This window comes from Sander vitreus, chromosome 8 (assembly GCF_031162955.1).
Source record: "Sander vitreus isolate 19-12246 chromosome 8, sanVit1, whole genome shotgun sequence".
NCBI lineage: Eukaryota > Metazoa > Chordata > Actinopteri > Perciformes > Percidae > Sander > Sander vitreus.
Genome location: NC_135862.1, coordinates 13,110,093 through 13,138,045, shown reverse-complemented (window position 1 = coordinate 13,138,045; position 27,953 = coordinate 13,110,093). Strand labels below are relative to the sequence as shown.

At 42.2% G+C, this 27,953-nt stretch overlaps 1 protein-coding gene across 1 annotated transcript; it reads left to right on the top strand.

Annotated features, from left to right (window-relative positions):
- otogl (otogelin-like) lies at nucleotides 1-27,562 on the top strand. The gene is made up of 57 exons (XM_078256897.1): nucleotides 1-276; nucleotides 742-784; nucleotides 1,095-1,173; nucleotides 1,399-1,477; nucleotides 1,594-1,686; nucleotides 3,008-3,162; nucleotides 4,170-4,291; nucleotides 4,594-4,799; nucleotides 5,391-5,515; nucleotides 5,792-5,898; nucleotides 6,106-6,212; nucleotides 6,319-6,444; nucleotides 6,534-6,642; nucleotides 6,719-6,765; nucleotides 6,847-6,989; nucleotides 7,100-7,226; nucleotides 7,386-7,563; nucleotides 7,636-7,760; nucleotides 8,089-8,298; nucleotides 8,505-8,673; nucleotides 8,822-8,896; nucleotides 9,115-9,158; nucleotides 9,414-9,579; nucleotides 11,440-11,547; nucleotides 11,771-11,909; nucleotides 12,820-12,954; nucleotides 13,174-13,320; nucleotides 13,459-13,578; nucleotides 13,780-13,896; nucleotides 15,615-15,771; nucleotides 15,959-15,985; nucleotides 16,129-16,308; nucleotides 16,391-16,669; nucleotides 16,795-16,912; nucleotides 17,005-17,084; nucleotides 17,727-18,631; nucleotides 19,341-19,518; nucleotides 19,652-19,794; nucleotides 19,878-19,901; nucleotides 20,017-20,109; nucleotides 20,202-20,391; nucleotides 20,832-21,049; nucleotides 21,482-21,623; nucleotides 21,723-21,908; nucleotides 22,041-22,253; nucleotides 22,542-22,646; nucleotides 22,780-22,887; nucleotides 23,037-23,138; nucleotides 23,219-23,323; nucleotides 23,485-23,525; nucleotides 23,634-23,697; nucleotides 23,972-24,150; nucleotides 24,330-24,434; nucleotides 24,510-24,629; nucleotides 24,907-24,952; nucleotides 26,680-26,759; nucleotides 26,893-27,562. Exons 1-57 carry the CDS (start codon nucleotides 204-206, stop codon nucleotides 27,091-27,093), a joined length of 7,863 nt encoding a protein of 2,620 aa, XP_078113023.1. The 5' UTR covers nucleotides 1-203; the 3' UTR covers nucleotides 27,094-27,562.
- Nucleotides 27,563-27,953: the final 391 nt, after the last annotated feature.

Genomic DNA, 27,953 nt, shown 5'->3' with positions numbered 1-27,953 from the left:
TGACAGAGCACTGCAGGCGTATAGCTACCTGCCCACAGAGGTGTAGGCTACTCGTCATCTGCTCCAGGGGGCTGTCGCCACCAGGTAGGTTTTAACAGGTACGGCCAAGCATCGTCCCGGTGCTACCATCCTAAACCCTTTCCTCCCGGGACCATTGCGATGCACCGTTAACGTTTCGGTGGGACTTCCTTTCGGACTCTGAGATGAACTTAAAGTGGACAGTAAAACGATTTCTTCTTATGTCGTTTTCAATCTCCCACTTGCTGTTACATGAGGGTAAGTCTGACAGTTTACTTCTCCAAAATTTGATATTAGTCTTGCAATAAAGTTCGCTACACATGAATGTGGACTACATTTAACAACACAGATGGACATAGGTCTACCATAGAAGATTCTTTATATTATTAAGTCACACTACCCTTATATTACAAGTTCTTTTAGAATAGTAATCAAGTAACCTGTTATCTTTATTATACGTCATAGGTCATTTGCTTTTATAAATATCATAAAGCATATATTGTATAAAATTACTCTCCCCTTACTGCCCCTTCATATTGTTGTGTCCGAACATGGTATCTATCTGCATGCTAAATCATTACAAATGACACAGATGTGAATTGGTAAAACGTTTCTGATTGGACACTTCTGGATCTACATTTAGCTATTTTATTTATTTATACTAGATAAATAACTGATACCAATTTTGAAAATGTAATGTTAATTATATAACTTTGTGTTTAGGAGCTCAGAGCCGACTTTCAGTGGCAGAAGGAAGACTACAGAGGTAAGTCAAAAGAAAGAAATTATTTTCTGTCATTAATAGTGTGGACAAAATATAAGTAATATTTGGTAAAGAAAAGAAAATCATCTTTATGCTTTTTTAAAGGTAATTCTAACACAGTTGTATAGGCTGACAATGATGAATGCATTTGCACTTTCTGTTTCTGTCACTAGACTCTGTGACAATGTGCACTTGTGCATGTGAGGGTTCAGTAAAGAGTAGTTGGGAGTCCGAATTCAAGTGGGGTAAAGTGCACTTAAGTCTCCCCTCTGACTGTTTCTTCCCACTAATGTGCATGTTTGTGTGTGTGCAGAAGGGCTAATGCACTTCGGAGGAAACGGGATCTCCTTGGGGAGGAGGTTGGTACACTACACCTAAGAGAACCAGAGGAGGTCAGGGCACCCACATGCGCACAACACCCTAACTGGCACAAAGCTGTCTTTGTAAAAAATGAGACACACTCACTAACACATACACTTTCTCCCACTCAACCTGACGCAACTTTTAACTTACAGCAGCAGGTCACCAACGGTACAGCATTGTGCCTCTGATGCTGTTAAACCTTGAGAATTATTTAAGGAACTACTCTAAGTGTTTATTGTTCATTGTTTTCCAAGACATACAGACCGCTGCTGTCGGAGGGTTCTCTGTCACGCAGCATTTTACACAACTACACAGCCAGAGATGCCTCTTCAGGTAAATACGCTACTTCTGAGGTGACCCTAAGTGCATTCACAGAAGCTTAAAACTATCATTATCCAGATAGACTGGGTTAAGTGAACTTGAGTTTGTTCGGGTTTTTTTTTTCCCAGAATATTGCGGCTGCCTCAATGGTGGCTGGTGTCAGGAGGGCGGTGTGTGTGACTGTGCTCAGTTCCAGGCACTGGGAGACCGCTGCCAGATCAGTGAGTAATACACACAAACAACAACGCACCTACATGTATTCCTTTGGTGTCAGATCAGTATTGTCAGAAAATCATCCACATTGCAACCCATTGTTGATTGACAAGCATAATTTCTGGTATGCAGCAGACTAGCTGGTTAGCACGCTTACAACTTTTTTAATAACAGCACACAGTATACAGTTACATACTCAGTTATACAGGAATGTGTATGAGGTTGTTCATGTGTGCGCATCAGACTCACCAATCATTCAACAAATGTTAATTAAATGCACACACTCCAGTATTAATTATCATATTTCCCCAAATCTCTCTCTCTCTCTCTCTCTCTCTCTCTCTCTCTCTCTCTCTCTCTCTTTCTCTCTCTATCTCTCTTTGTTGATACAAATCCACCAGCATTCTATCAATCCACCCCCCCCCCCCACACACACACACACACACACACACACACACACATAGATTTTACTCCCTACAGCAGCAAATATAAAATCACTTGCACTAAGGTAATAGGGTAAGGGCTGAGTGATGGAGTTTTCGGTTTCTATATTCTGAATAGACTCCTCATACAGTTTATCAGGAGATCTGAGGTCACAGTTATTGTAAAGACATTTTTCATTTAAACAAACTTATTTAGTGTTGACAGACACACATGTTGAAAACAATATAGTTCCTGAGGGAACTGCAACTGAACTAAAGCTTGAAATTAAATCCTCAAATAAACCATTTACAAGATTACATAAAACAAGGTTCCTCAAAAAAATCCCTAAAGCCTCATCTAAGAAATATTATCAAGCCTCCCAGCCATAATGTACATTTTGAAGATGAGGATAATAGGGCTGATGCCACGGAACACATCTTCTAAAAAATATTAAATACGATTAGGAAATGTTGTTAATTGAAATATGGGTGTCTTGTAATTAACATATGTAAAGAATCATTTTGAAAATGTACAATTTCCAATTCCCATCAGCATGACAAGCCACTCACTGATAAGATTAGAGGATGTGACTCACAGCCACCAGCCCCCACCCCCTCATATTTTGGGGAGGGTCTTAGGCAGCATCTTGGCATCACTAGCTGGGGATTTCCTGTAACAAAGGGCTTTTTTAGAAAAGTCAGGTATTCATTTTCCACTGATAAGTTTAATGAAATAAAAGATGATGAAATATATAAATATGATAAAAGAGATAGGGTGTATGACTTACCCTCTTAGTTTAACAAAGTGTCAATTTCTGCTGAAATTAATTTGTGTCACCACATGAAACCGATCCACTTCATCATTACGGGAATGTTGTCTGAGTGAATTGCCCATTTCCCCCCGCAGTACCTAACCAGGGCCAGGATAGGGACGGCATCTGCAGGTCGTGGGGTCAGAACCACTACGAAACATTTGATGGAATCTACTTCTATTTCCCTGGAACCTGCTCTTATATTCTGGCCCAGGACTGCCACTCAGCTGCACCACAGTACACAGTGTGGGTAAGAGCATCGAAATGAAATACAGGATAGTCTGGCTTTTTTTTTACAATGACACTAAAATAAAAAAATACACAAGTCACATTAAGAAGCTAAAATACAGTGGTATTTTACTACTTAAACTAACCAATTTGTCTTTATTTGGCATACAGTATGTTTTTCTTGACCTATTACATCATTTTGCAATTAAAATTTGGGTACAGAAGACTTAGGCCTTTTTGACTTCTCTTAGTTATCTCATGTTGCATTTAAAACTCATGTTAAACAGATGACTTTTCCAGACCTCATTTACAGTAAATGATAAGTCTGGTGGTATTCAATATTTGTGTTGCCTACAAGTCCCATGAAAAGACCAAAACAATAAATCTGTCCTACTAACAAGCATTGTTTAGTGAAAGCCTGATATAGCTTAGTCCACTGTGCAATACACCTCCATTGTTTTCCTAAAACACATCAGGAAGCCAAACTGTTACACTGAGAGACCATAAATTGGGAACTGTTGTTTATTTTGAGTCCCCAACAAATGCACAATTTTCTCTACTTCGAGTAATATTTGCTAATAACTACAATGTCCAGCTTTTTTTGGAAATTATTAACAGATTAACTAACCTATTGTTGGTTTTGGTCTCTTTCTGCCATTTTTTAACAATAACAAACATATAGAATTTCACCAGCTTTTTCCATTAAGCTGACAAATGCTAACAACATTCGAACATTTGTAACATTGTTTTTAATAGCTAATAAAGTTACTTCAAAATCTAACTCTGTCCATCCCTTACATCCTCTGTCATACATTGTTTGATAATCATAGTCTAAGTAACTTAAGTATGTGGCAGTTGGTGGCAGCATCATTACCCGACAGGTGACTGTTGTTTTTAGAATGCTAGCTCAGGTTACAGGTCGTGGCTAATCCTTGTTACAGTAATACAGTTCCGTGCTTGCCTTTTTCAATGTCACTGTGACCCTAAAGTTTCTTTTGTTCTCTTCCATCGTTTTTCCTGTCTTCTCAGGTCCACAACAGCAGAGTGTGTGATGGGAGTGTGTATTCATGCCCAAGAGCTCTCAGTCTGTTCTTCCCAAATGAGGAGGAGATCCACATTTCTGGATATCAGGTCCACCAGGGAGGCCGCAGGTGTGTGTGTGTGTGTGTGTGTGTGTGTGTGTGTGTGTGTGTGTGTGTGTGTGTGTGTGTGTGTGCGTGCGTGCGTGCGTGCGTGCGTGTGTGTGTGGTGTTTCTGCTGTAGAAAGAAAAAGACAGAAAGATAGATTTTTTTTGAGGTTTCAATAAAACATCTTGTTACAAAACTGTTAGAACAGAAAGGGAAACAAACAACTCAGTTACTCACCACACCATCCACACAAACCTTGAGCATGATTTTCAAAAAGCTCACTTTCTTTGCCACACTCTTGACGTGTCTGTCTCTAAAATGTCAGGTTAAGTCTGCCTCAGACTGTAGGCGGTCTGTTTATTGAGCGACTGGCTGATTACCTGCTGGTGAAGAGTGTGTTTGGCTTCTCTTTGGCCTGGGATGGAGGCTCGGGCGTCTACCTGAAGATGAGCGAGGAGCACCAGGGTGCCCCCTGTGGCCTATGTGGAAACTTCAACCACCTTGCTGGCGATGACCTCACCACCTCCCGTGGTAAGACCGGTCTGACCACCCCCCATCCTTCTATCCCTTCTCTCAGCACCCACTCACCTCAATTATTATTATTATACACTCAACACTGATTCTAGCCAATTATAGTAGCGGTGGGACCTGAAGAGACTAGAGTGAAGGATTGGGGAGAACTGATAGTTTGGGTTTGAATGGCTGCAAGGAGCAAGAATCCTTCCTCAGATTAACAGTAATATGAACTGCTACTTGTTTGAGCGCAGAGCTGTCCAGTAGAGTGAGGATGAGCTCAGAGAAAGAGCGTAAACAAGTGGAAAGGCTCTGACTATAACCCTAAAATGGACATAGTGCATTTACAAACACCCAGTTTTAATCAGATCTCCTCTAAATGCCCAGTTTAATTATATTTCATCATTCCATTTTATGTTTAATGTAAATATGTTTGACATTGACAAAAGTGTTTGGCAATAAAGAAGCAAATAATGATCTACCTGTTTGAATGGTTCATCAACTGTACAGTATATTTTCCCTGTGTATGTGCTTAACTATTCATTTTCTATATGTTTCTTGTGGCTTGTGTGCTGGGTACACACTCTATGCGTGTTGGTTGTGTGTTAGGCATTCGGACAGATGAGCCTGCATTGTTTGCTAACAGCTGGGCAGTGGACCTGCCTCATGAGAGTGCCTGTCCCTCAGTAGACCTCGACTTCAATGGGCCCTGCCATTCTGAGTCAGACATGGATGTAAGATCCACACTCTACTTAGTATAACTATTGGCATACTCTCAATTGTATGTCACCACAGAACACCATATAACTATCTGTACTGCTTGGCAGAAAATAAAACTAGCATAGTTAACTTTTTCATAATTTAAATATTAAGCCCTCTGTTAAGGTGTTTAGTGAATGGTCCTTGTGTGTTAAATGACTGCAGCAGTGTTTGTTTTACTGTATCTCTCTGTATATTTTATTATATGCATTGCATTTATACCATACCGTATTTATTGTGAATGTGTGCAGGATGCCATAGAGAAATGCAGCGCACTTCTCTTCTTCCCGTTTCTGTCCTGTCATGAAAACATTGACCCAAATCCCTTTGTGGCCAGCTGTGTGTCTGACCTCTGTGTGTAAGTCAAAATAACTTGCTATTGATTATTAATACATTCAACTTTTTCTACACCCTCTGTTCTCCGTGTTGTTATCAGTGAAAGCCCGGATACAGAATAAACCTTCCATCACTAGCTCCCGTATTGGCTTCAGTTGTGGAGAATCTTCAAAGATAATTGCAGTTTCCCAAAAACATTTAATACGTTTATTTATTTATTTTTCTCCAGATCTGATGACGAGGAAACGTTTTGTCGAGCCTTGGTTGAGTACACTCGAGCCTGCTCACATGTTGGATATCCAGTAAGAGAGTGGAGAGACAGCTTCCCTTCTTGTAGTAAGTTACCACTGCAGCTCTACCTACATTTATATTAGGTCAACATTTATTCAATGTTCTGTAATCTGCCTTTGCTTAAAACTCAAGTGTGTGTGTTTGTATGTAGACGATGGCTGCGAGGAGAGTTTTGTCTATAGAGACTGTATCAGTTGTTGTCCACCCACCTGCACATTTGAGAAAGAGTGTCTGGGAACCAACTTGCATTGTCTGGATGGCTGCTACTGCCCTGATGGTATTTCATTATCTTCACAATTTCATAAGTTATGTTTAGTTGATTGACCTCTAAACTAGCTCTAAACTTTGCAATCCTCTTTCCCACAGGTCTTATCCTACAAAATGGAACATGTATCGCTGTTTCTCAGTGTCCATGTGTTTACCATGGTACATCATATGTACAAGGACATGTGCTTCAACAAGGATGTAGTGTTTGGTAAGTGTGAACATGTATTCACGAGTGAGCATATACGGTAGCTTTGCTGTTAACTTATCTGTATGTTCTTTGTTAGCGTGTGCATGGGAGGAGTGTGGAACTGCACTGAGAACAACTGCACAGGTAAGTTTACGTTTTTTTGGAAAGTTACTAAAGGGGAAACTGTGAATTTAGATTCATTACTGTTCCTCTTCCCCCTTCTAGTGGAGTGTTCAGTGATAGGTGACGTATTTGTGACGACATTTGACGGTAGGATGTTTCTCCAGCCGGGGGCGTGTCAGTACGTGCTGGCAAAGAGCCGCAACAGCCGATTCACCGTCACACTGCAATATACTACCTGTGCAGAGGTAGCGTGCATGATTACTTGCATACACACATGAGCACACATTCACCAACCATGCAGTTTCCTTTCTACATAAATATAACCTGTCCTTCTGTGTGGTCTGTGTTCCTACAGCAGCAGGTGTGCATTCAGTCGGTGACAGTGGTGTTGGATGAAGATGTGACTCATCAAATCACTTTGACCAGAGAGGGGGAGGTGATAATTGGTGTAAACCCGGCTCCTGTCCTTCCCTATGTTGATGGTAGGAATTAAAAAAGCTCTTAGATACACCACAGTGTTATGTTACCAATTGCATTATCAAATCCAGTCAGATCTGACACAATTCCTCTATGTACTGTAATAAAAAACAATTATTACACCTACTGTCATTGTGATCATGAGTTTGTTTCTGGGTATATAGATGCAGTAGAAGTGCGGAAGCTGACCTCTGTGTTTACACAGCTGAAGGCGGGGATTGGTCTGAGGCTGCATTATGATGGTCAAGGGGGGCGGGTCTATCTGCAGCTGGATAGCCAGTGGCGTGGACAGACGCTGGGCCTTTGTGGAACCTTCAATGGAAATCTACGAGATGACTTCCTGTGAGCATGTACTTCCCACTTAAAGATCAATGTTGAAAATGTCACTTTACCTGACTATGATTGTGTGTGTAGGTCCCCAGCAGGTATGATAGAGGGCACTCCTCAGCTTCATGCCAACGCTTGGAAGGTTTCATCTGCTTGTGTGGCTCCAGTCAACCTGCCCATCATAGACCCATGTGAGATGAACCAGCGCAATGGTAATAATGGCTTCATCTATTTTTCAGTTTTTTTTTATTATTTTGGGTGTACTTGCTATTTTTTATCTTGATTTAATATTAGGAAAATGGAAAGGGTGAAGGGTGGCCTGAACTCAAATTAAGCCAGAGAATGCCTCACAAGAGGGGAATAAACTTAATGGGCTTAAATGCCAGCAGCTCTACAGACTGCACTGTACATCCTCACATCCTAAATATGATTGTGATACAGTTGTACAGCTTTTAGTTGCAGGGTATCTTAGTTCGTTCAGACTAAAATTTCAAATGTGTTAAACAGGGTTGTGTGTTTGTTTGTGTGTATATATTCTAGTGTTCTATGCCTCGAAGTGTGAGGTGCTTTTGGGGAGTGTGTTTGCCCCGTGTCATGGCTACATCAGTCCAAACATCTACCAGCAGCAGTGCCGCTACCAGGCCTGTCGTTGCGGGAGCAGCTGTTTGTGCACAGCACTGGCTCACTACGCTTACCTCTGCTCCAAACACGGAGTCAACGTTAATTTCAGATCACACGTCTCTGAATGTGGTGAGTACTTGGCTTCTGGGTTGCTTTTATCCTTTTAGCTTTAATCTTTTACAGATTATAACTGTGCTATATGTGTGTATTGAGTGTTTGTGTTTGTTTCAGAAGAGTAACAACATATACAAAGAGTTTGAGAGATGACATTGACTTAGGGGTACAGTATATAAAACGTGTATTACTTTGTGTGTTTGTGTATTTACTGTACACAGGAGTGGTGTGTCTTGGAGGCATGCTGTACCACTCTTGTGTGTCGTCTTGCGGGCGGTCCTGTCGTGCTCTCTCTAGCACGGAGACGTGTAACCCTGACGACTGTGCCGAGGGGTGTGGCTGTCCAGACGGCAGTTACCATGACAATGTGCGCCAGCGCTGTGTGCAACTGTAAGACTTCGCCACCTACATATATCATCCTAACTAAGTCATCAATTGCTATTTGGCAGAAACACACATACAGGAAAACACTAGCACAAAAAGCATGGTCATTAGTTGTGTGTATGTAATTAGAATAATGTCATGAGTTTCTCCTCAGGTCTCAGTGTCACTGTTACTCCATGGGTAGTGTGTCACAGCCAGGGGAGGTGAGCTTCAGCGCCTCTGGCCCCTGGTGAGTCACAGCGGTCTTTGACCTTCACTGAAAAGTGAAAACTCACTTTGGCTGCTCTACTGACTGCACACAGTGTAACATCCTCACACTGTCTGATACGTTTGAGAAAGCAATAAAAGCTTAAGTGAGACGTAGAGCACTAACTTTGTGTTTGATAACATTACTCTCTTTCCCAAACACTCACCTCTTTTTCTCTCCCTTCCTGTCTCCTCCATCAGCCTGTGCAGAAATGGGAAGATGGAGTGTGTGCCAGAGGAAAAAGGTAACCTCTCTGCACTCCCCCCTCCTTTTAGTTCCTGCTCTCGTTCTTTCCAACAACAAAGTGCCGTTTCAAGCTGTGTCCCTCTTGCTGAAATCAAGAGCCTTATGTCTGTGGTTGTAGCTTGTTTCCCATGACTTGCTGTTGCGTTTGATGTTTAAGGCGACTAAGGCATTGATTTTCTTGAGTGTGTGTGTGTGTGTGTGTGTGTGTGTGTGTGTGTGTGTGTGTGCGTGTGCGTGTGCACGCACATTGTAGAGCCAGATAGTGTAGAGGTCGGGGAGTGTCCAGAGGGGAAAGTGTACCACAGCTGCACCGAGCAGAGAGGAGGCGTAGCCTGTGCACCGACCTGCCGTAACCTGATGTTGAACCTTACTTGCCCTCCCAGCACACCATGCATCCCTGGCTGTGTCTGCCCTCCTGGGTAAAATAAGCATCTACTGCTTTCCAATATTGTTATGTATTGGTTTTGTATTTGTATTTGTTTTTCCAGTCCACTTAGCGAAACATACTATATGTTTTTGAGTGATTTCCTACCTTCCAGGAAGTCATGTCTTTCTGTTAATTTAATTCAAATGTGCTTGCAGTTACCATGCAATGATTATGTAACTTTGGCACAAAAACAAAGCATCAGCTTAAGGAAGAAAAATGTTAATTGTAATGATTAGCAAAAAAAGCTAAAAAAAGTTTCTGCAAGTGGATTTTCATACTGTAATTAAAGCGATTAAAACCAGTGGCTGCCTAGAAGCCAGTCAGTAGTCATCCTTAATCAATGGGCAAAACCATGTTTAGTCTTGTGAAGGTGTATTTATTCAAGGAAGACTGACAGAGCATTTAAAGTTGTGTGTGCTTGATAATATACAGTGGAGGGTTATCTTATGTACTTTCCCCACCTACAATATCTTAACAGTATCCAAAATCTACACTTCAGGTCACATACTGTATAGGTTTTACTCACAGAATTGGGAAATTAACACCAGTTAATTTTTGTACAGTTTTTTTACGATCACTATGGCACTTTTTTCAATACTTTTAACAACTTTCCTAAACTCTTAACACAGTTAGCACAACATCCGTCTGTGTAGGCTATACAATTAACCCATTTATTGTTGCTTTGACACAAAATGCATACAGTTAACACACATTTTAAATGCTTGAACTTCTTTTACACACAAGCTCCACCAAGACCAAAACAATGGCTTTTTACTGACCAATTTACAAATGCTTTCACACTGTATGTCAGAACAGATAACAACATGTTCTTAACCTAACTTAAAGGCTAAAGTCAAAGTGAACAGCTGATCATATTGTAAATTGAAACACAAATATATCCCCTGCATTTTATACATGCATTTATTGAGAAACAGCTGATTGAAGTTATGCAAATAGATCAATCACAGCTGATTCTCTTCTAGGAAACACACCACTCAGGTGTTGAGGTTCTTTCAATTGCATGATCATATGGTAGTACAGTAAAAGAGGACCTATTTGAACAATATACTGTAGATGAACACAGAAAATAAGAATAATGCCTTCACGAGGGAGAGGAAGAGGAGTACCAGGACAATTCTGTCTGTCTCCTTTTTTTCATAAACCGTACATTCTATAAAGCTACTCTGAGATGGGTCATTCATTTTTTGTATTGAATCTCTGCAGCAAAAGAAACACAACGGTGGCTGGGTTGGCTCAGTGGGTAGAGCAGGTGCACATATACTTGGAGGTTTATGCCTCGACGCAAATCCGACTTGTGACTATTTCCTGCATGTCTTCCCCCTCTCTCTCTCCCCTTTCTCAACTAGCTGTCCTGTCAAATAAAGGCGGAAAAGCCCAAAAAATAATCTTTAAAAAAATATGCATGCTTTTACTAAACCCAACAAAACAAAAATGTAGAGAGGCTTCAAGAGAAACTGCAGTCCAAAACTCAATCTATGATCGATACAATATACTATTGTCTATTGTATAAGGGCAGTGTTAACATGTGTTAGTGTTTTGGAAGAATTATTTGACTTAAACACATGATTGCATTGTTTTGGTAAACACAGTGTATTGTGTTAGTGAATTATTGTATTTTGAAAATCAGTGTTGGAGTTTAGTTTACAATGTGTGATTTTGAGCATGAAATTAACTGTAACTGTTGCCAATTGTGTGTTGTAGGTGTGTTGGTGCGTTAAGAGTTTAGGAAAGTTGTAGTAAAGTATTGAAAAAATTATCATAGCGATCGTGAAAAACTGTAAGTCAGGTGCAAGTTCTGTACCTCCTACTTGAGTCTGTTTTATCTATAAAGGTTGGTGCTGCACCATAGCGAGTGTTACTTTCCAGAGAACTGCCCCTGTTCCTGGCTGGGCCTTGAATACCTACCTGGAGAAACTGTGGAAACATCATGCTACAAATGGTATTCACCTTTACTGTATTCTCCATTTACTGAGCAGTAATACAACAATATCATTTCCAAATTAACATTTGCATTTGCACTGCATTACATATGTGCAAGTTTCCATGTATGATTAGAACAGATTTCTAACAAATTATATCTCAGAACATATAATTGTATAATTTATAGTACAATGAGTTTCTCTTAACCTTCCTCATGTGCATCCACCTGTCCGTCTCCTCAGTGTCTGTCACCGGGGCTATTTTAACTGCAGCCACTCACCATGTCCAGCTGTGTGTACTGTCTACAGCGATAGACACTACCACACCTTCGATGGCCTCGAGTATGACTACCACTCTGACTGTCAGGTCTACCTGCTTAAAGTGAGTATATTCTGTGTGTGTGGATCTCTGTAAGTACAGTGTTACATGTGCAAATAAAAGTGTACAATGATGTAATTGACTTGACAAATGTATGGACTCAGGCACTGGAATGTGTAATCGAAAATCACATATTTGTACCACAAATGCTAATAAGGTGGTGTCAAAGTGCTTGTGCTCAACTGTGTCAGAGAAGTGTGTGTGAAAGATGGGGTGTGTTTAAGTGCAAAGGAGGAGCAATCGAAAGGAGCAAGCAAAACTGATTTGGATCTGGTAAAGAAGAGCCAAGCTTGTTTCTAACCTTGGAAGAGAGAGTGGTTTTTAATTAGAGCAGCACATTAAGGTGTGTGTGTGTGTGTGTGTGTGTGTGTGTGTGTGTGTGTGTGTGTGTGTGTGTGTGTGTGTGTGCGTGCGTGCGCGCGCGCGTGTGTGTGTGTGTGTGTGTGTGTGTGTGTGTGTGTGTGTGTGTGTGGATTTGCACCATGGTAATGCTAGCAGACGTTGTGCAAAGCTGTAGCGACACAAAGAGACCAGTGTTCATTTTAAACCCCAGGACTCCTACGCTCCCAGGGATATAGAATTAGAATTAGCAGAACAGACATTCCAATTCAAACCTAACAGGCTGCCAGCCACCGTGCAGAGTCAGACCTGACAAGAATGGGGAAGCTGGTCAGAGCTCAGTCTTAATAGCTTGGAATTGCTTCCTCCTCACCTCTCATGTATCCAGAATGACAATGTTTCCGGTCTATCATGTGGTATCCAGATATTGCATGTCTGGCTGCTGTGGCTATAATAAAATGTAAATTGTGAACAAACAAACAAAAACATTGTGTTTTGTGGATGGACAGAGATGAGAGGCTGATGAGACTTCCTTCCCTCGCAGGAGTAATATTTTGTCTTCCCCTCTCACCAGAGTGCAGGAGAAACCGAGGTGTCCATTGTTGCCCAAAACAAGGATTGCTATGAGAGCGGCATTGTGTGCATGAAAATACTGGTCATTCACGTGGGACTTACCAAGATCTACTTCACAGACAACTCTGGCAACCCTGTACGGACTACACACACACACACACACACACACACACACACACACACACACACACACACACACACACACACACACACACACACACAATCACACTCTCTCTTTACCCATCTAGCTATGTACCTGTGTCTCTTTTCCTCTCAAAAATATATAAGTGAAATATATCAATAAAAATCCACTGATTTCTGTGAATATCAGTCTACTTTGTTTGTCTTGCCTCAGAGCCCGTCCACTGTTGTAGGTCGAGGGTCAGAGTTTGAGCTTTGGAAAGCCGGCTACTACACTGTGGTCTACTTCTCCAATCAGGACCTGACCATCCTCTGGGACCGCAAGACGACTGTACACATTAGAGTTGGACCTCAGTGGAAGGTCTGGACTAAGAGTACATTTTACAAATGAAAGTTTTTAGTGTCCTCAGATATACATACATATATACAGTATATACTGTATGTTGACTGTTATGAAATTAATCAGGAAACAGGCTCAGTGTCTTTTTTTCTTATTTAGGGCCTTCTCAGTGGGCTATGTGGAAATTTTGACGGTGTGACAGTGAATGATATGACCACCTCCAGCCACATGGAAGTCAATAATGCACAGACCTTTGGTGATAGCTGGGCCCTGGGACAGGTATGAATCAGCCCAGCTCGATTCTCCCCTGACCCTCATTCCTTTTTCTCTTTGTGTATCTCCCACTCACTCTTTCACTCCTCTCTAGCTCTCTGTTGCTCCTGTAATTTATGTGTGCTTGTCTCCCTTGAGTCCAGTGTGATATTTAAGAGTAATCAGACACTCGGATCACCTTCTATGTGTGTGTTTTGTGTGTTTTAGTGTCAAAGTGACTACATAGTTGAGCGACCGTGTGAAGGCGACTTAGGCAGACAGCCGTACGCCAAGAGGGAGTGTGCTCTCCTCTACAGTGATGTCTTTGCACCCTGTCACAACGTGGTGAGTGCCATTGAACTGATGCACACACATACACATACACACAAACAAATGTCCGTACAGAGTGAGCTATAGAAAGGTTATCTTGCTTGCAGCAGGGGAGTAGGGGTTTGTAAGGGGTTATGGGAACAACCATTAACTGATCCCAGTGAATACACTGTTCCTCAGAGATAAATACCAAATACCACACCAGATCCAACGCTACACACACTGACACACACCTGTATGTTTAGCTACAGTATTGCATGTCTCTATGTGGCCAGCAGATGGTGCTATGTATATATGTAAAGGGGCCACCTCATTAAAACCGTACTTATTTTAATTTTTTAATAATGTGCATGTCACTAACACTCTCAATAGAGATAAGCACAATAGCCATGTAAGTAACTAATCCTTTTATATTTCTTTAACAATGCCTTTGTTCTCACGTGTGATTCATTTAATGTGTATTTTTATAATTTGATTATTGATGTTAATTGTTCATACAGACACATTGCACATGAAAACATCGTTTATTAGCACCTTGTTAATAAAATGTAAGTGAATCCTGTGGTATCCTGTGGCTTTGCATTCCGTTTTTATGACTTAGCTCAGAAACAAATATTGGTACATTAGTTCATAGTATAGTGAGAAAATCATGGCCTTGTACTTCACTTATCATTCTGAGTGGCAGAGAGGCAACTGCACTGATCTGGCACTTTACCAGGCAGAGTTTGTCTCTTTGCTTGGGTCATTGTAAAAAAGAAGTTTCACACAAATAAATGGATCCGACGTGTAGGTCGCTGCTCCAAATCTTTAATATATAAATGCATGGTTAGATGACACTTTCAGAGTTTTTCCTTTTGCATTCAGACAAGAGAAGTGACTCTAGCTGTTCACATTTCTTTTCAAAACAGACGTAAGGTAAGTAAGATTTAAAAACACCAGTGAAGTTCGCCAACCATTCCAGTTTTAGTGACTTTGCTGGAGTTTTCTTCATATTCTCATTGGAGGGAAAAGCACCCATGCAAGGAAGCCACTTCTAAAGCTTGCTTTCTTGAGAAAAAACACTTTTTTTTCACAGTGTATAAGATAGGATTAATTAGTATCAAAAGCAGTATGATACTACCCACATTTCACAGATTGTATTAACATGTTTTTTTGGATTGTTCATAACCAATATAGAAAATAAGAACATGTCTGAATTACTCCAGAGTACCTTTTCATTAACATGGCTGTATGTAATTGCAAGCTGGCTGCTCCACTCAGGATGCAACACCCAACCTTATCACAATTTGAGCTTTTTCTCACATTTAAAAGGATAATAATACAGATTAAAGTTTTGATGGGATGAATTGTGCTGTTTTTGTGCATTACAGTAGCCAGTGTCAAAAACACAGAGGCCCAGTTAACTTTGCCTTTGGACACACCAACTCATTGCTGACGCATTTTGTCTGTGTGTCATAGAGCTCATCTGATCCCCTCTGCACCCGAGGTTGACCCACATTCCTTTGTCCTGATATCTCATCACTCCTTCCCTGTCTGAATTATTGACAACTACTCACCCCCTAAACAGTTTCCCCCAATGAGATTGGCCTGGTTCACTTTATGATTGTTTGTCTGTCTGTGTGTGTGTGTGTGTGTGTGTGTGTGTGTGTGTGTGTGTGTGTGTGTGTGTGTGTGTGTGTACATGTCTGTGTCTGTGTGTGTATTTGTATGACCATGCTGCCCGTACCCTTCAGGTGGATGTGGCCTGGTTCTATAGGAACTGCCTGACAGACACTTGCAATTGTAACCGTGGGGGAGACTGTGAGTGTCTCTGTACATCCATCGCTGCATATGCACACAAATGCTGCCAACAGGGGGTCACAATACACTGGAGATCACCCTCTGTCTGTCGTGAGTACACACACACATGCTCATAGTGCTTATACATACTCTGTGTTGGTCAGAGACGTGAGCCCTGCTTTCCTCTTTGACCCACTTTTACCAGTCCTTCTTTGCAAACACCAATATTTTTGATCTCAGTCAGATTTCAGAGCTATTGAAATGCTTTCTAACTTCTGAGCTTTTTGGTCTTTTTCAGCCTACGATTGTGAATACTATAATCAAGGTATGTATGAGCCTGAGTATGTCGTAAGTAAGTAGTAAGTAGTAAGTCGTTTTCAAGTGTCTTGTTTCCAAACCTTACAGACTCTGATTCCCTGCTAGCTTGTCACCACTCTAATTTCTTCTCTTTCTCTTGCTTCCCCACAGAGCTAGGCGATGGCCCATTTTCCTTGGTGAGTGCTGTTTATAATGACACCATGTTTGGAGTGAATCGCACCAGCAGCTCAGTGTTTCCTCTGGTGAGAGAGGGACCAGGGCAGTTGCCTGCCCCAGGCTTACTGTTCAACTTCATGATCACAGCAGGCTTGCAGAAGGACAGAACTTCACGTGAGCATCCACATTCACACAATGAAACATTACTACTCTTTGTTTTTTGGGTAAATTAACCCCCGTTTGCATATTTTCACAGGTGTCCCTGTGGTGTCACTGGAGTCTGCAGAGAGACCAAATTATTTCCTTGTCGTGTCAGGACGCAGCCGTCTTCAGTTGGAGCGCTGGAGTCGAGGGCCGGAGTTTAATCGCAGGGCAACCTTTATCCAGCACCAGGGACTGTTTCTGACAGGTCGCACCTCATTCGAGCTTGTTGGCCAACCTGGAATCTTTCTTACACTGACACGCACTGCTGCACGAGCTCAGAAATATGACACCTCAGAGGGCTTCAAAGCCAGCAGCAGCTTCAAACTGGAGGGTCAGAAACACATACATGTACCCAACACACATACATACGTGTGTTTACACACACACACACACACACACACACACACACACACACAAAAACTAACAAATCAGGTGTTTTTTCCTCTCCTCTGGCAGAGAGCAGTTTTGTGATACCCTATCGTATGATGTGTGAGTGGCGCTACCAGGCCTGTGCAAGCCCTTGTGTCCACACGTGCAGTGACCCAGATGCCACCCGCTGCCACTTCCTGCCTCCGTAAGAGGCTTGGCTCATTAAAAGACAACTTTTATACAACTAACATAATCAATGCTGAGCTCAGGTGCTGAAATAGTTTCTGTGTGTTGCAGTGTGGAGGGCTGCTTCCCACGGTGTCCCAAGAACATGGTCCTTGATGAAGTCACTCGAAGATGTGTCTACAAAGAGGACTGTGAGTACAACGGATGAGTTAAAATCGGTCTTAAAAATGCCATAGAAAAGTTTTTTGATGCAATACATATATTTATTGTAAATATTTACTTTAATGTATTTTTTATAATCGATACAAAATATGTATTGTAGTATTGGGGTACAACTACCACAGCTGCAACATATATATATGATAAACGGGTCAGGGGTAAGGCTTACCAAATTTTAAACTGCCCTGATTACCCACTCTTTGGGGAGTTTAATCTGCTCCCCTCAGGTCGCCGATTTAGACTACCTATGTTAAGAACTAGATGTGCCAGGGATTCTTTTATTCCTGTGGCTATTAGGAAGCTGAATTCACTTGATTGACATCATTTGAAGATTTTATACAGTATGTGATTATTTATTTATTTATTTATTTATCCCTGTCCATGTTCATTATGACAGATTTACCTGTGTACTGTACAATTGGATTCTGACATTGGTTTTGGGGGAAGGAGTGTCTCCATTGATGTGTTGATGTGTGTCCGGTGTTGTGTTTACAATGTTGTTGGCATCTGGTGGTGCTTTTTCTGTGTATGTGTTTTTAGACATCCTGCTGCACACTAAATTTCCTTTTCTAAGGATTAATAAAGTGGAACTTGAACTTAATCATCTCTACTAGGTGTGTCTCTTCCCCCAACTCCGACACCCTTTGCATATGTGACCCAGTCCAACAGAACTACGACAGCACCAACAACAACTCCAACTACAACCACAACCACTACGACTACTACTACTACCACAAGGCCGAGAACCACAACCACCACCACCACCACATCCACCACTACCACAAGAGCAACAACTACCTCCTCCACTACTGTAAGGCCCACAACCCCCACTACCACTCCCACTACTCCCAGTACAACAATCACCACTCGGCTCACCCCTTCTTCATCTACAACTCCTGCTGCTCCTCCCACCACTATTGTTTCTACCACACTCACTCCCTCAACCCCGCCAACTACTCTCAGCACGACTGAGATGACCCCCACTCAAACTACGGTAACCACAGGGGTCACTACAACCACCAGCACAGCAACACCCTCCATTGTATCCACTGAGGCTACTACAGTCACCCCGACTTCTTCTCCTCCACCCCCTACTACTCTTTCTTCCACCTCCTCGCCCTCCACTCCTACCTCAACCACCATTACCACACCGTCAACACCATCGCCAACATTACCAACAACTTCCACCCCACCTCCTCTATCCTCCGCCTCCACTCAGCCACCACCCACCACAGCCGTCACCACTGCCCTCACCTCTACCACCTCTGTACCTGAAACGCCCACCGAAACCACAACCACTCCTCAGCCTACACCCGCGGGTACAACCATCACCATAGAGACCACCACGCCAACAGACACCTCAACAGTTGTTGTGACAACCACAGCACCATTTCCTACAACCTTCGAGCCCACTACTGAGCCAAGTACCACAGAAATAATCCCAAGCCCTGACACCTCTCCGATAACAGAGGAAGCATCAACCACGCATCCATTCCTCTTGCCCACTTCTCCTTGCACAGTAAGCCTTTCTGTTAAAGTAAACAGTGAAACGGTTAAAGTTCAGTACACACCCGCAAACACATTTTTCATAAAGCTGTACATAATCATTTGGAAGATAAATGTGTGTATTTAACTTGATAAATTGGGACAGTTATGCTAGGTGTACTATGTCATTGATTAATTACATGAATGAATTCACTATTGAAGTGATTATTTCTGTATCTATAGGCCTTTTTCACAGCAGGAATTTTGACTTGCTTGAAACGTGCAGGTGTTACTAATAACATTAACAATGCCTCGGTTCTATTCAAGTGTCCCAGTAAGCCATGACAGTGTGACTGTGAGCCAGCATGGCCCTGAGCAGCTAAATGAAATTTGGGCAGCATTCATTAAATTTTTCATTAAAATAGGGCCTATTCTATTCTGAGAAATGTAGTGCATAAAATGCTTTATGTGCTACTTACAGAAATATTAGTAGAAACACTACATTGCATAACTTAAAACATTTTTATATTCTCAATATGCATAGTATTAAGATATGTATGAATCCATAATCTATCTGTACTATGTAATAATGGGAGGATATGGAGACTGGGGACAGAACAGATGAATAGGAATGCAAATGTTTGAGTTTAGTGATGCAAAAAAAGTCTGCTGATGGCTATGAAGGACTGCTGTGCCATGTAAACAAACTTTGTAAAACAAAATGTGTGTCTTTGTCTCCTCAGCCTCCGTACTCCTACCGCATCGATGAGTGTGCTGAGCTGATCTGTTTTAATGGAGAGCTGCTGCTTCACAACTCCTCTCTACACTGTCGCTACAACACCACACAGCCCCAGTGCAGTCTGTTGGGCCTGCCCATCCTCATCAACACAGACCCCTGCTGTCCACAGTGGCAGTGCCCCTGTACGTTTTGGTTGTTTACTTTGAAAAATCTGAATTTCCCAGTGATTCAGTATAAGCAGGTGTAGTTATTGGAATCCATCGTTTGCCACAACGATCTGTGTTTGATTTTATTGATACAATTTGCTTTTGCCAGGTCGCTGCACTGTGATGTCAGACCTGCGTGTTATCACATTCGATGGCAACAATGTGGCCCTGTATGATAACGGCTCTTACATCCTGGTTAATCTTCCCAGAGAGACTATTATTGGCGCCGTGGAGAAATGTCCGACCAGCCAGGTAACATCCAGAATAAAAAATGAACTCATAAGACATCTGAAAACTATATATTTTATTGTAAAATGTTTTTGTTTTCTTTGTAGAGTGTAAACTCCATCAGACGAACTGTGAGTACAGTCTCTTAATTCCCTACAATTGTGTTTGCATCAAAATCAAAAGCTTTTAATCATTCAATAAATATTATCTTGTATCATTACATTCTCTAATTTCATTCCCCTACAGAGTCCTACAGGTGGAACATCTGGTCTGTGTTTTAAGAAACTGAACATTACTACCTCCTCCTACAGAATCATTATCAACCGACTGGATCGCAAAGTAAGTCTTTTACCTAATTTACTGCCAGGAGTTCAACTTTTTCCACGCAAATAATGTGGTTCCTGTGTGGCTGTGTGTCCATTTTTCTCTAGATGACAGTAAACTACAGACCTGCTAGACTTCCATTCTCCCGTCAATCTCTTTATGTGGAAGACACAGGCAGCATGTACCTGATCCACACACCTGGCGGGGTCAACATACAATGGTATCACAGCACCGGCATCATGGTACTGCAGTACATCACTCCTCATAATGCATCTGTGCCCACTCGAGGCCTGTGTGGTGAGTCCACACACACACACACACACACACACACACACACACACACACACACACACACACACACACACACACACCAGCATTGACTACATCAGCAGTGGCCTCAGCACTGGCTTCTGTAAGTGCCAGCTATCAGCACCTAAAGGCTTAATGTCTAAACAGCAGCATCACTTTGACTTGAGTCATTATGGGATATGACAATTTGAGATGTTGAGAGCCATTTTGTTTAATTAGGCAGTTTCACACACACATTGTCTCACTTCACATATATATATATATATTGCTCACTGACAATGCAGCAGTATAACACACATTCACACACACACACACACGCACACACACACACACACACACACACACACACACACACACACACACACACACACACACACACTCTCACACTCTCACACACACACCAAACATCTGTCTGTCCATTATGTCAGGTTGTTGTGATGGCAACCCAGAAGACGACCTGAAGCTGCCCAATGGTACAGTGGTCAGAGAGGTGGGAGACATGGTGCTCTTCCTGCAGGCTTGGAGAGTCCACACCACTGATGAAACTGAACACACACGCAGAGTCGGAGACAACTGCACCATCGAGGACTGCTCCACCTGTCTCTCCATGCTCCGCCAGAGAGCCTTCATGCCATGCCACAGCAAGGTAGCTACTGTATTTACACAGCATTTTACAAGCATGATCGTCTTTAGCTACTTTGCCATGACTTCAGTACAGAAAAGATAAGTCGATTAGTCAATGAAGGAAAGTTAATCTACAACAATTCTGACAATTGATTTATCATTTAAGCAATTTAGCAAGCAGAAATGCCAAACATTCTCTGGTTCCCGCTTCTCAAATGGGGGTTGTATCTGTTTTATATCATCATCAATGTCTTTGGGTTTTGAAATGTTGCTTGGATAAAACAAGCTATTTGACAACGTCATTGTGTGAAATTGTCATTGCCATTTTCAACCTTGTAACTAACTAAACCATTAATGGTGTCTGTGATCCCCAAAAAAATCAACCCCTCAATAATGTAAATAATCATCAGTTGAAGCCCTACAAGACTCTGGCCGGCTGGTTGTGTGTTTGCAGGTCCCTCCAGAGCAGTTCTGCGACATCATGTGGGCGGGGGACCTGCACTACAAGGATCACCAGTGTGACTTTCTGGCGGCGTACGTGGCGGTCTGCTACACACATCAAGTCTGCGTCAGCTGGAGAAGACACAACTTCTGCCGTAAGGAGACACGGGCAAAAAAAAAATGACATGTACGCAGATGTACTCATTAATGTTTTTCATTTGCTCGTGCATTTCTAAGTGCCTATCACCCTGTAGCATTGCGGTGTCCCCCTGGTAAGGAGTATCAACCATGTGTGAGCACCTGCGCCAGCCGCACCTGTCTGAACACAGAGTACTACGAGGAGACCACCTGCTCCTTCATCAGAGAGGAGTGTGTGTGCCGCAGTGGAACCATCCTGCACCGTGCTGACTCCCCTTACTGTGTAACTGAGGATCGCTGTGGTGAGTGACAGAGTAATTACATGCCTTTGTGATGAATACTGCACTGTCAGAGAGTCTGAATCAGTTTTGGACTGCTTTATGTCACTCCTAGACTCAACATACAGGGCATTTACTTGGTTCTGATGTATCCAGTGTGCACAGATAATGAGGGTAACCCTCGGTCCCCTGGCGAGGTGTGGAATGGCTCTGCTCGCGGCTGCTGTCTGTACAAATGCATGGAGAATGGCTCTGTGGTGGCTGTGGAGCCAGACTGCAACTCTGTCCCTACACCGCTGTGTGAGAGGGAAGGAGAGTATGTACTGGATGTGTTGGAAGAAGGAGCCTGCTGCCCGAAGAAGATATGTGGTGAGTTTAAAGATTAGGTTCTTCTTTGCTAAGCAAATCATCTGATCCAAATACAAACTTCTGGAGATTGTATCTGAGAGATGGTGGTTTAATCTTTTCCCTTCATTCTGCCTTTAAGTCTCACCCTTCAGAGTAATATTATATTGCTGATGATCGTTCACCAATTCCGTAGCTAACCAGTATCCCCAAATACTTCTAATTTCAGAGACCAACAATCATTTCAGTGAACATATGACCCATTAAGTGATATTTCCTCCTTGTCTTTTTTGCTCTTTCACTACTTGTCAGAGTGCAACATGACCATCTGTGACAGCGAAGCTCCACCTTGTGATAATGGGAACCGGCTAGTGATTGGTTACAGCGCTCTGTCCTGCTGCCCAGAGTACAGATGTGGTGAAAACAAACTATTTAATTTCTCTACTCTTTCCAAAGTTTTTAGACATGTTGTAAAATCTTTGTTTAATGTGTTATATTGGCCTGAACCTTTACTTTCACTAAACACTTTGCTGTGACTGGTCTTCCTCAGAGTGTGACCCCATGGCATGCCCTCCTGTGCCTTCCCCCAACTGCAGGGAAGATCAGTTCCTAGTGGAGGTCAGGGGGGGGAAATCCTGCTGCTATTCTTACCTGTGTGGTAAGTTTTAATTGTGGTCCACAGGTTAGTCAGTCTAAACTAAAAACGAAAGTCTTTAGTATGCCATCTGCTTTGTCTCCATCTTTGGCAACTCCGTCAATTACAGCAACAAAACTGAATGTGTTGTTTGTGTTTTTCTGTCTGAGCAGTGTGTGAGTCATGTCTTGAACCCATTCCAACTTGTTCACATGGAGAAATTCTGGCCGTGGATCTAAACTCCACCAACAGCTGCTGCCCACAGTACCATTGTGGTAAGTGTGTGTACTGTATATGTGTGTTTTTGTGTCTGTGTCTTCAAAGTAATGTTTCTACTTTCTCCAATGTGTTGCAGTATGTGATGTCAACCTGTGCCCTGAATCATCTGTGACCTGTACACCTGGTCTCTCTTTGGTTCAAACTGCTGTCCCCGGACATTGCTGCCCGCAGCACCACTGTGGTACACACTCAAAAACACTCACATAATGTATACATCTATTACAGACTATTTTTTGCTGGTGTGTGTTGAGTTTATGACTGGATTCATTTCAGGCATTGTTATGCCTTTCTCGTACTTGCGTAAACTTCCAACACATTTAACTCTCTCTCTGACACTCCCAGAATGCCAATGTGAGGACAGCTCTCTCCCCATCTGCCAGGTGGTAAGTCAGCAAAAAGCTGCATCACAAGTCCCTGTCTATTCAGGTCTTTGCGAGAAGGAAGAAAAAGTAAACAAATTCAGTTAAGTCAGCACTCTGTTTTTCTCTCAGGGGGAAGTGCTGGTCGAGGTTCCAGACAGCAGCACCAACTGTGACTGTCCTCAGCATACATGCCGTATGTGTAACGCAAGCATGACAGCTCACGGACACACACCTGACACTAGGGTGGCAATTGACATGCTGTAGACATTGTTTCATCCACTGCTTCGCGCTGCTTCGACTTCCAGGCTGCCTTGCCATATTTACCATGAAAAAAGGTTTTGTATTGGTCACTTAAAATATGGTATGATTTATTTATCCTATGGTTTTGTTTGTGTGTGTGTGTGTGTGTGTGTGTGTGTGTGTGTGTGTGTGTGTGTGTGTGTGTGTGTGTGTGTGTGTGTGTATAGAGAAGGCAGAGGTGTGTCTTTTCCAAGGGGTAACAGTGCTGAGCCCAGGCCAGTCTCTGGTTCAGTACTTTGAAGGAGAGCTGTGTTACACTGTCCACTGCCTGCATCAAAGAGATCCAGACTCTGGCTTCTATGCAATGGAAATTACCTCTGTCAACTGCTCCCAAAAATGTGGGCCAGTATGTATCCAACACATTTACAACATTTAGCACATTTTGATAGATCACATAATCATTGTGAGAAGCATTTTTCTGATTTCAACTCTTCTTCTTATATAGCTTTAACACCATGCCTCATCCACTTCTCTTACCTTCTGCATCTTGTACTCATCCTTCACTTCTGTGTCTCATCTTTTTAGCACCAGGTGTATGTAACCTCCATAGACCCTCAGGTGTGCTGCGGCTCCTGTAAAAATGTCTCCTGTACTTTTACCAACGAAAACGGGACAACAGAGCTTTTCGCTGTAAGGACAAACACATCTGCATGTGCTTAATGCGCTGCTTTTTGAGCAGTACTGATTCTAATTGTGTGTGTGCAGGCAGGGAGTTCCTGGGTGGAGAACTGTACACGTTACGACTGCATGGAAACAGCAGTGGGAGCGGTGATACTTGCCTCTGGAGTGATTTGCCCGCCTTTCAATGACACAGAGTGTATTCAGGTCCGGACCTCTAAATGTACCATATATCTGAATTTAAGGTTAAACTCAATCACTGCTCACACTTTATGTAACTTACATTACAATCATAGTCTTTTTTTCTTTGATGGAGCAGTTGACACGTACTTATATATCAGCTTTCAACTATCTGCCAATTATGACTGGAGGCTAATTGATTGGTGCACCCATATTATGTATTAAAATGTTAATTTTGGACTCTTTGGTGTCCTTTGAAGCATTTCCCATTAACTCTGGTTTCGCGTCTCGTACTCTCTTGCAGAATGGTGGGGTGGTTCAGAGCTATGTGGACGGTTGCTGCAGGACATGTGAGTCTCCAAATTTATTTGATGCTTCTGGTAATGCTTTGAGCTGTCAATCAGAGGGGTGAGCGCCTTGTTGCCTGGCAGTGGATGGGCTTATTGGCTGAGTGGTTGGGGGTGTGGCCTGTTGTAGAGGGTGGAGATAAAGCCTGTTTTTGGCTGTATTACTACATTTCCCACAATCCCTGGCTTTACCAGTTTGTCCCCAAATCTTCTGTTGACATATTCAAGAGCCAGCACAGCTCAGACAGAAGAGATAGTTGGTGGGAAAACTCAAGAAAATAATAATAATAATAATAATAATAATAATAATGTAAATAGAATGATGAAATATGACATTTTATATAATTACTAAGTCAAAATACAACTTCCTGAACTTGTGCTTTCAAGACCTATTAACTGTCCTTGATGTCTACTTTACAAAATAATATTATGTAATAAGACATTTCTAAGTTGTGTGTGTTAAAGCTTAAAAAAACATGCAGTGGTGACATTTTCGCTCTCTGTGGATTCGGCATTGCAGCCTCGCCCGCTTGCCTGCTTTTGCAGTGACCTTGCCGTTTGGCCAATCAGGGTGCTCCACGGTGAGCGTTTTACCAATGAGGATGCGAGATGGTGCAGGGGTTAGAGTTTGCCCTGCTGAGCTGCTTTTTGTAGTACATTAAATGAGTTCCTTGGCTGGGTGCCTGGAGCGGCCCAAAAAAGCAGTGAAATCCATGTGCATGCCAGCTGCACTGATTCCATCCTCTGTGTGTTTCTGTGTGACGCTGAATTGTGTATTCTGAACCAAACGTAACCTTGTGTATGTTCTCACAACGTTCTTTGAACCCGATGGCTGCGATCCTGACGATGCTCCCAGGTTCTGGAGTGGGTGTTTTACCATTTACCGTTAATCCCATAACCCCCACTGGTAGTACTAACTGTGACACAGGTACCACCATCTTGCACTATCCCACTTACAATGATTCTTTGGCATCCTGACACTCAGTGACTCATTCACTTGCACTTTTATAAGCCTTGTGTGAATGTGTGCGGTGTGAGTCTATTTTTGTTTTTTATTTTGTGTGTCTTGTCTTTTCATGTTTTTTTCCTCTCACTGGTTAATACAACATTAACAAAATCTAACCTTGCATAAATCTCTAGTGCAAAACCATTCATCAGATAATATTCAATGTTAAATATAATAGAAAAGGCTTTGTTATATCAAAGTGTTAACGGCAGTTGTGAAACAAGCTCCAGTGTTAAACAGTCATCCATTAAGAACAAGCTGGAGTTCATTTACTCTTTTCATACATTCCAGCCCTAGACAGAATCCTTTTGACCAGCTTTGATTGGCTTAAAAGTAATGTTAAATTTAGGTCAGTAGCCAATAGGAGAGCCGGATCTCTGCTGTGAGAACTGTGCCCCCCCCCCGTCACCCAACTGTCAATCAAAGCAATCTCCTACTGCTGGGCAACAAAGAGCCCAGCTCAATAGGCCCTTTGATGGTTGTATGAGTGACAGATCTCTGCGGTAAAATGATCAAAGAGTGTGTTTGTGTGTTTGCGTGAGAATATGTTTACCAGTGTGTGTGTGTGTGTGTGTGTGTGTGTGTGTGTGTGCATGCACATTTCTTTTTGTATGTTTGAACTACTTCATGTTTTCTGCTGTGAAACAGAAAGTTACTCTGCTCTGGAGTTACTTCTGGTGTTACTCTGTCTATGCATCTGATGTCTGTGTGAACGTGTGTGTAGGTAAAGAGGATGGTAAGACATGCAAACGTGTGGCCATTCGGACTACCATTAGAAAAGATGACTGCAGGAGCAATGCACCGGTGAGAGAAGAGAGACATGCTAACTAAATGAAGAGTCTAAAACTGCAATTATTATTAGTAATATGAAAAAAACTGCAATTATGCCTTGCCTTATGCCTCCTTCTGTCATCATCCTGTCTCCCTCCTCTTACAGGTAACAGTCTATTCTTGTGATGGGAAATGCCCGTCTGCCACCATATTCAACTTTAACATCAACAGTCACGCCCGGTTCTGTAAGTGCTGCCGTGAGAGTGGACTACAAACCCGCTCCGTCACACTTTACTGCTCTCGCAACGCCACAGTCGTGGAGTACAACTTTCAAGAGCCTCTGGACTGTTCCTGCCAATGGAACTAAATCAATATATTGATCAATTCATTTGATTTGTCACATGTAATCATATAAGGTACAATTCAGGGTCCAGGCAGAGCATGAAAACCAGCCATGTTTCATTTTATTTGTCGTAATCGTAGTTGTAACTGAAAAAAAGTGGGAAAGTAGTTTCAAGTAGTTCTGTCTTCACATTAGTCTTTTCTTCAAAACCTGCTGTGCCAACCCAGTCAGCTTTCTAGTGCTTTCAGGTGATGGTACAATGCCGTTAGCCTCTTATCCTACTGTATATTAACAATATTAACAAACCCAAAAGTTGTTGCGTATTTTATATCCGCTGTTGGGATATTTTGCTTTGTTTTAGGAGATAAATTTGGCCTCTGTACAAATAAAAATGTAATGCAAAGCTTTGTTTCCTTCGAAAAGTTTGAGTTTCTAAAATGTGACCTTTTGTAGTTTCCGTATTTTTAAGTAAAGTAGAGGAATAAAAGATTTAACAGTGTCTTTGTCTGAATTATTGCAAGACTTACCTCATATCCTGCAATGTGACCTTTTCACACACCCTTCCAGTTTCTTCTCAAACCCTTATTAAATGCACACACACGCAGCATCTATAGTGCTGACATGTGTTTGTGTTTCACCTCTGAGAGCTTATTGCTGTGTGGGAGTCACCTCTTCATAACAGAACCCCTCAGTGGACTCAGCTCTCTGTCCGTCAGTCATTTCTCCTTTTCACATTCCTGTCATTCCACATGAGCCAGCACTTTCACCACATCCCAGGTCTGAGCCAAACCATTCTCACCACTGCGTTGTTATGAAAAATGTGGAGCATATGCTTATTTTAGAGGTTTTGGAGACATGTCTGCTGTGACTGACGGTTGGTCATA

Excerpts from the sequence above, each read along its gene's own strand:
- otogl (XM_078256897.1), top strand. The coding sequence starts at position 204 with ATGAACTTAAAGTGGACAGTAAAACGATTTCTTCTTATGTCGTTTTCA. Across the intron at positions 5,516-5,791 it reads ATTCTGAGTCAGACATGGAT|GATGCCATAGAGAAATGCAG; the intron begins GTAAGATCCACA and ends GAATGTGTGCAG. Across the intron at positions 7,227-7,385 it reads TGTCCTTCCCTATGTTGATG|ATGCAGTAGAAGTGCGGAAG; the intron begins GTAGGAATTAAA and ends CTGGGTATATAG.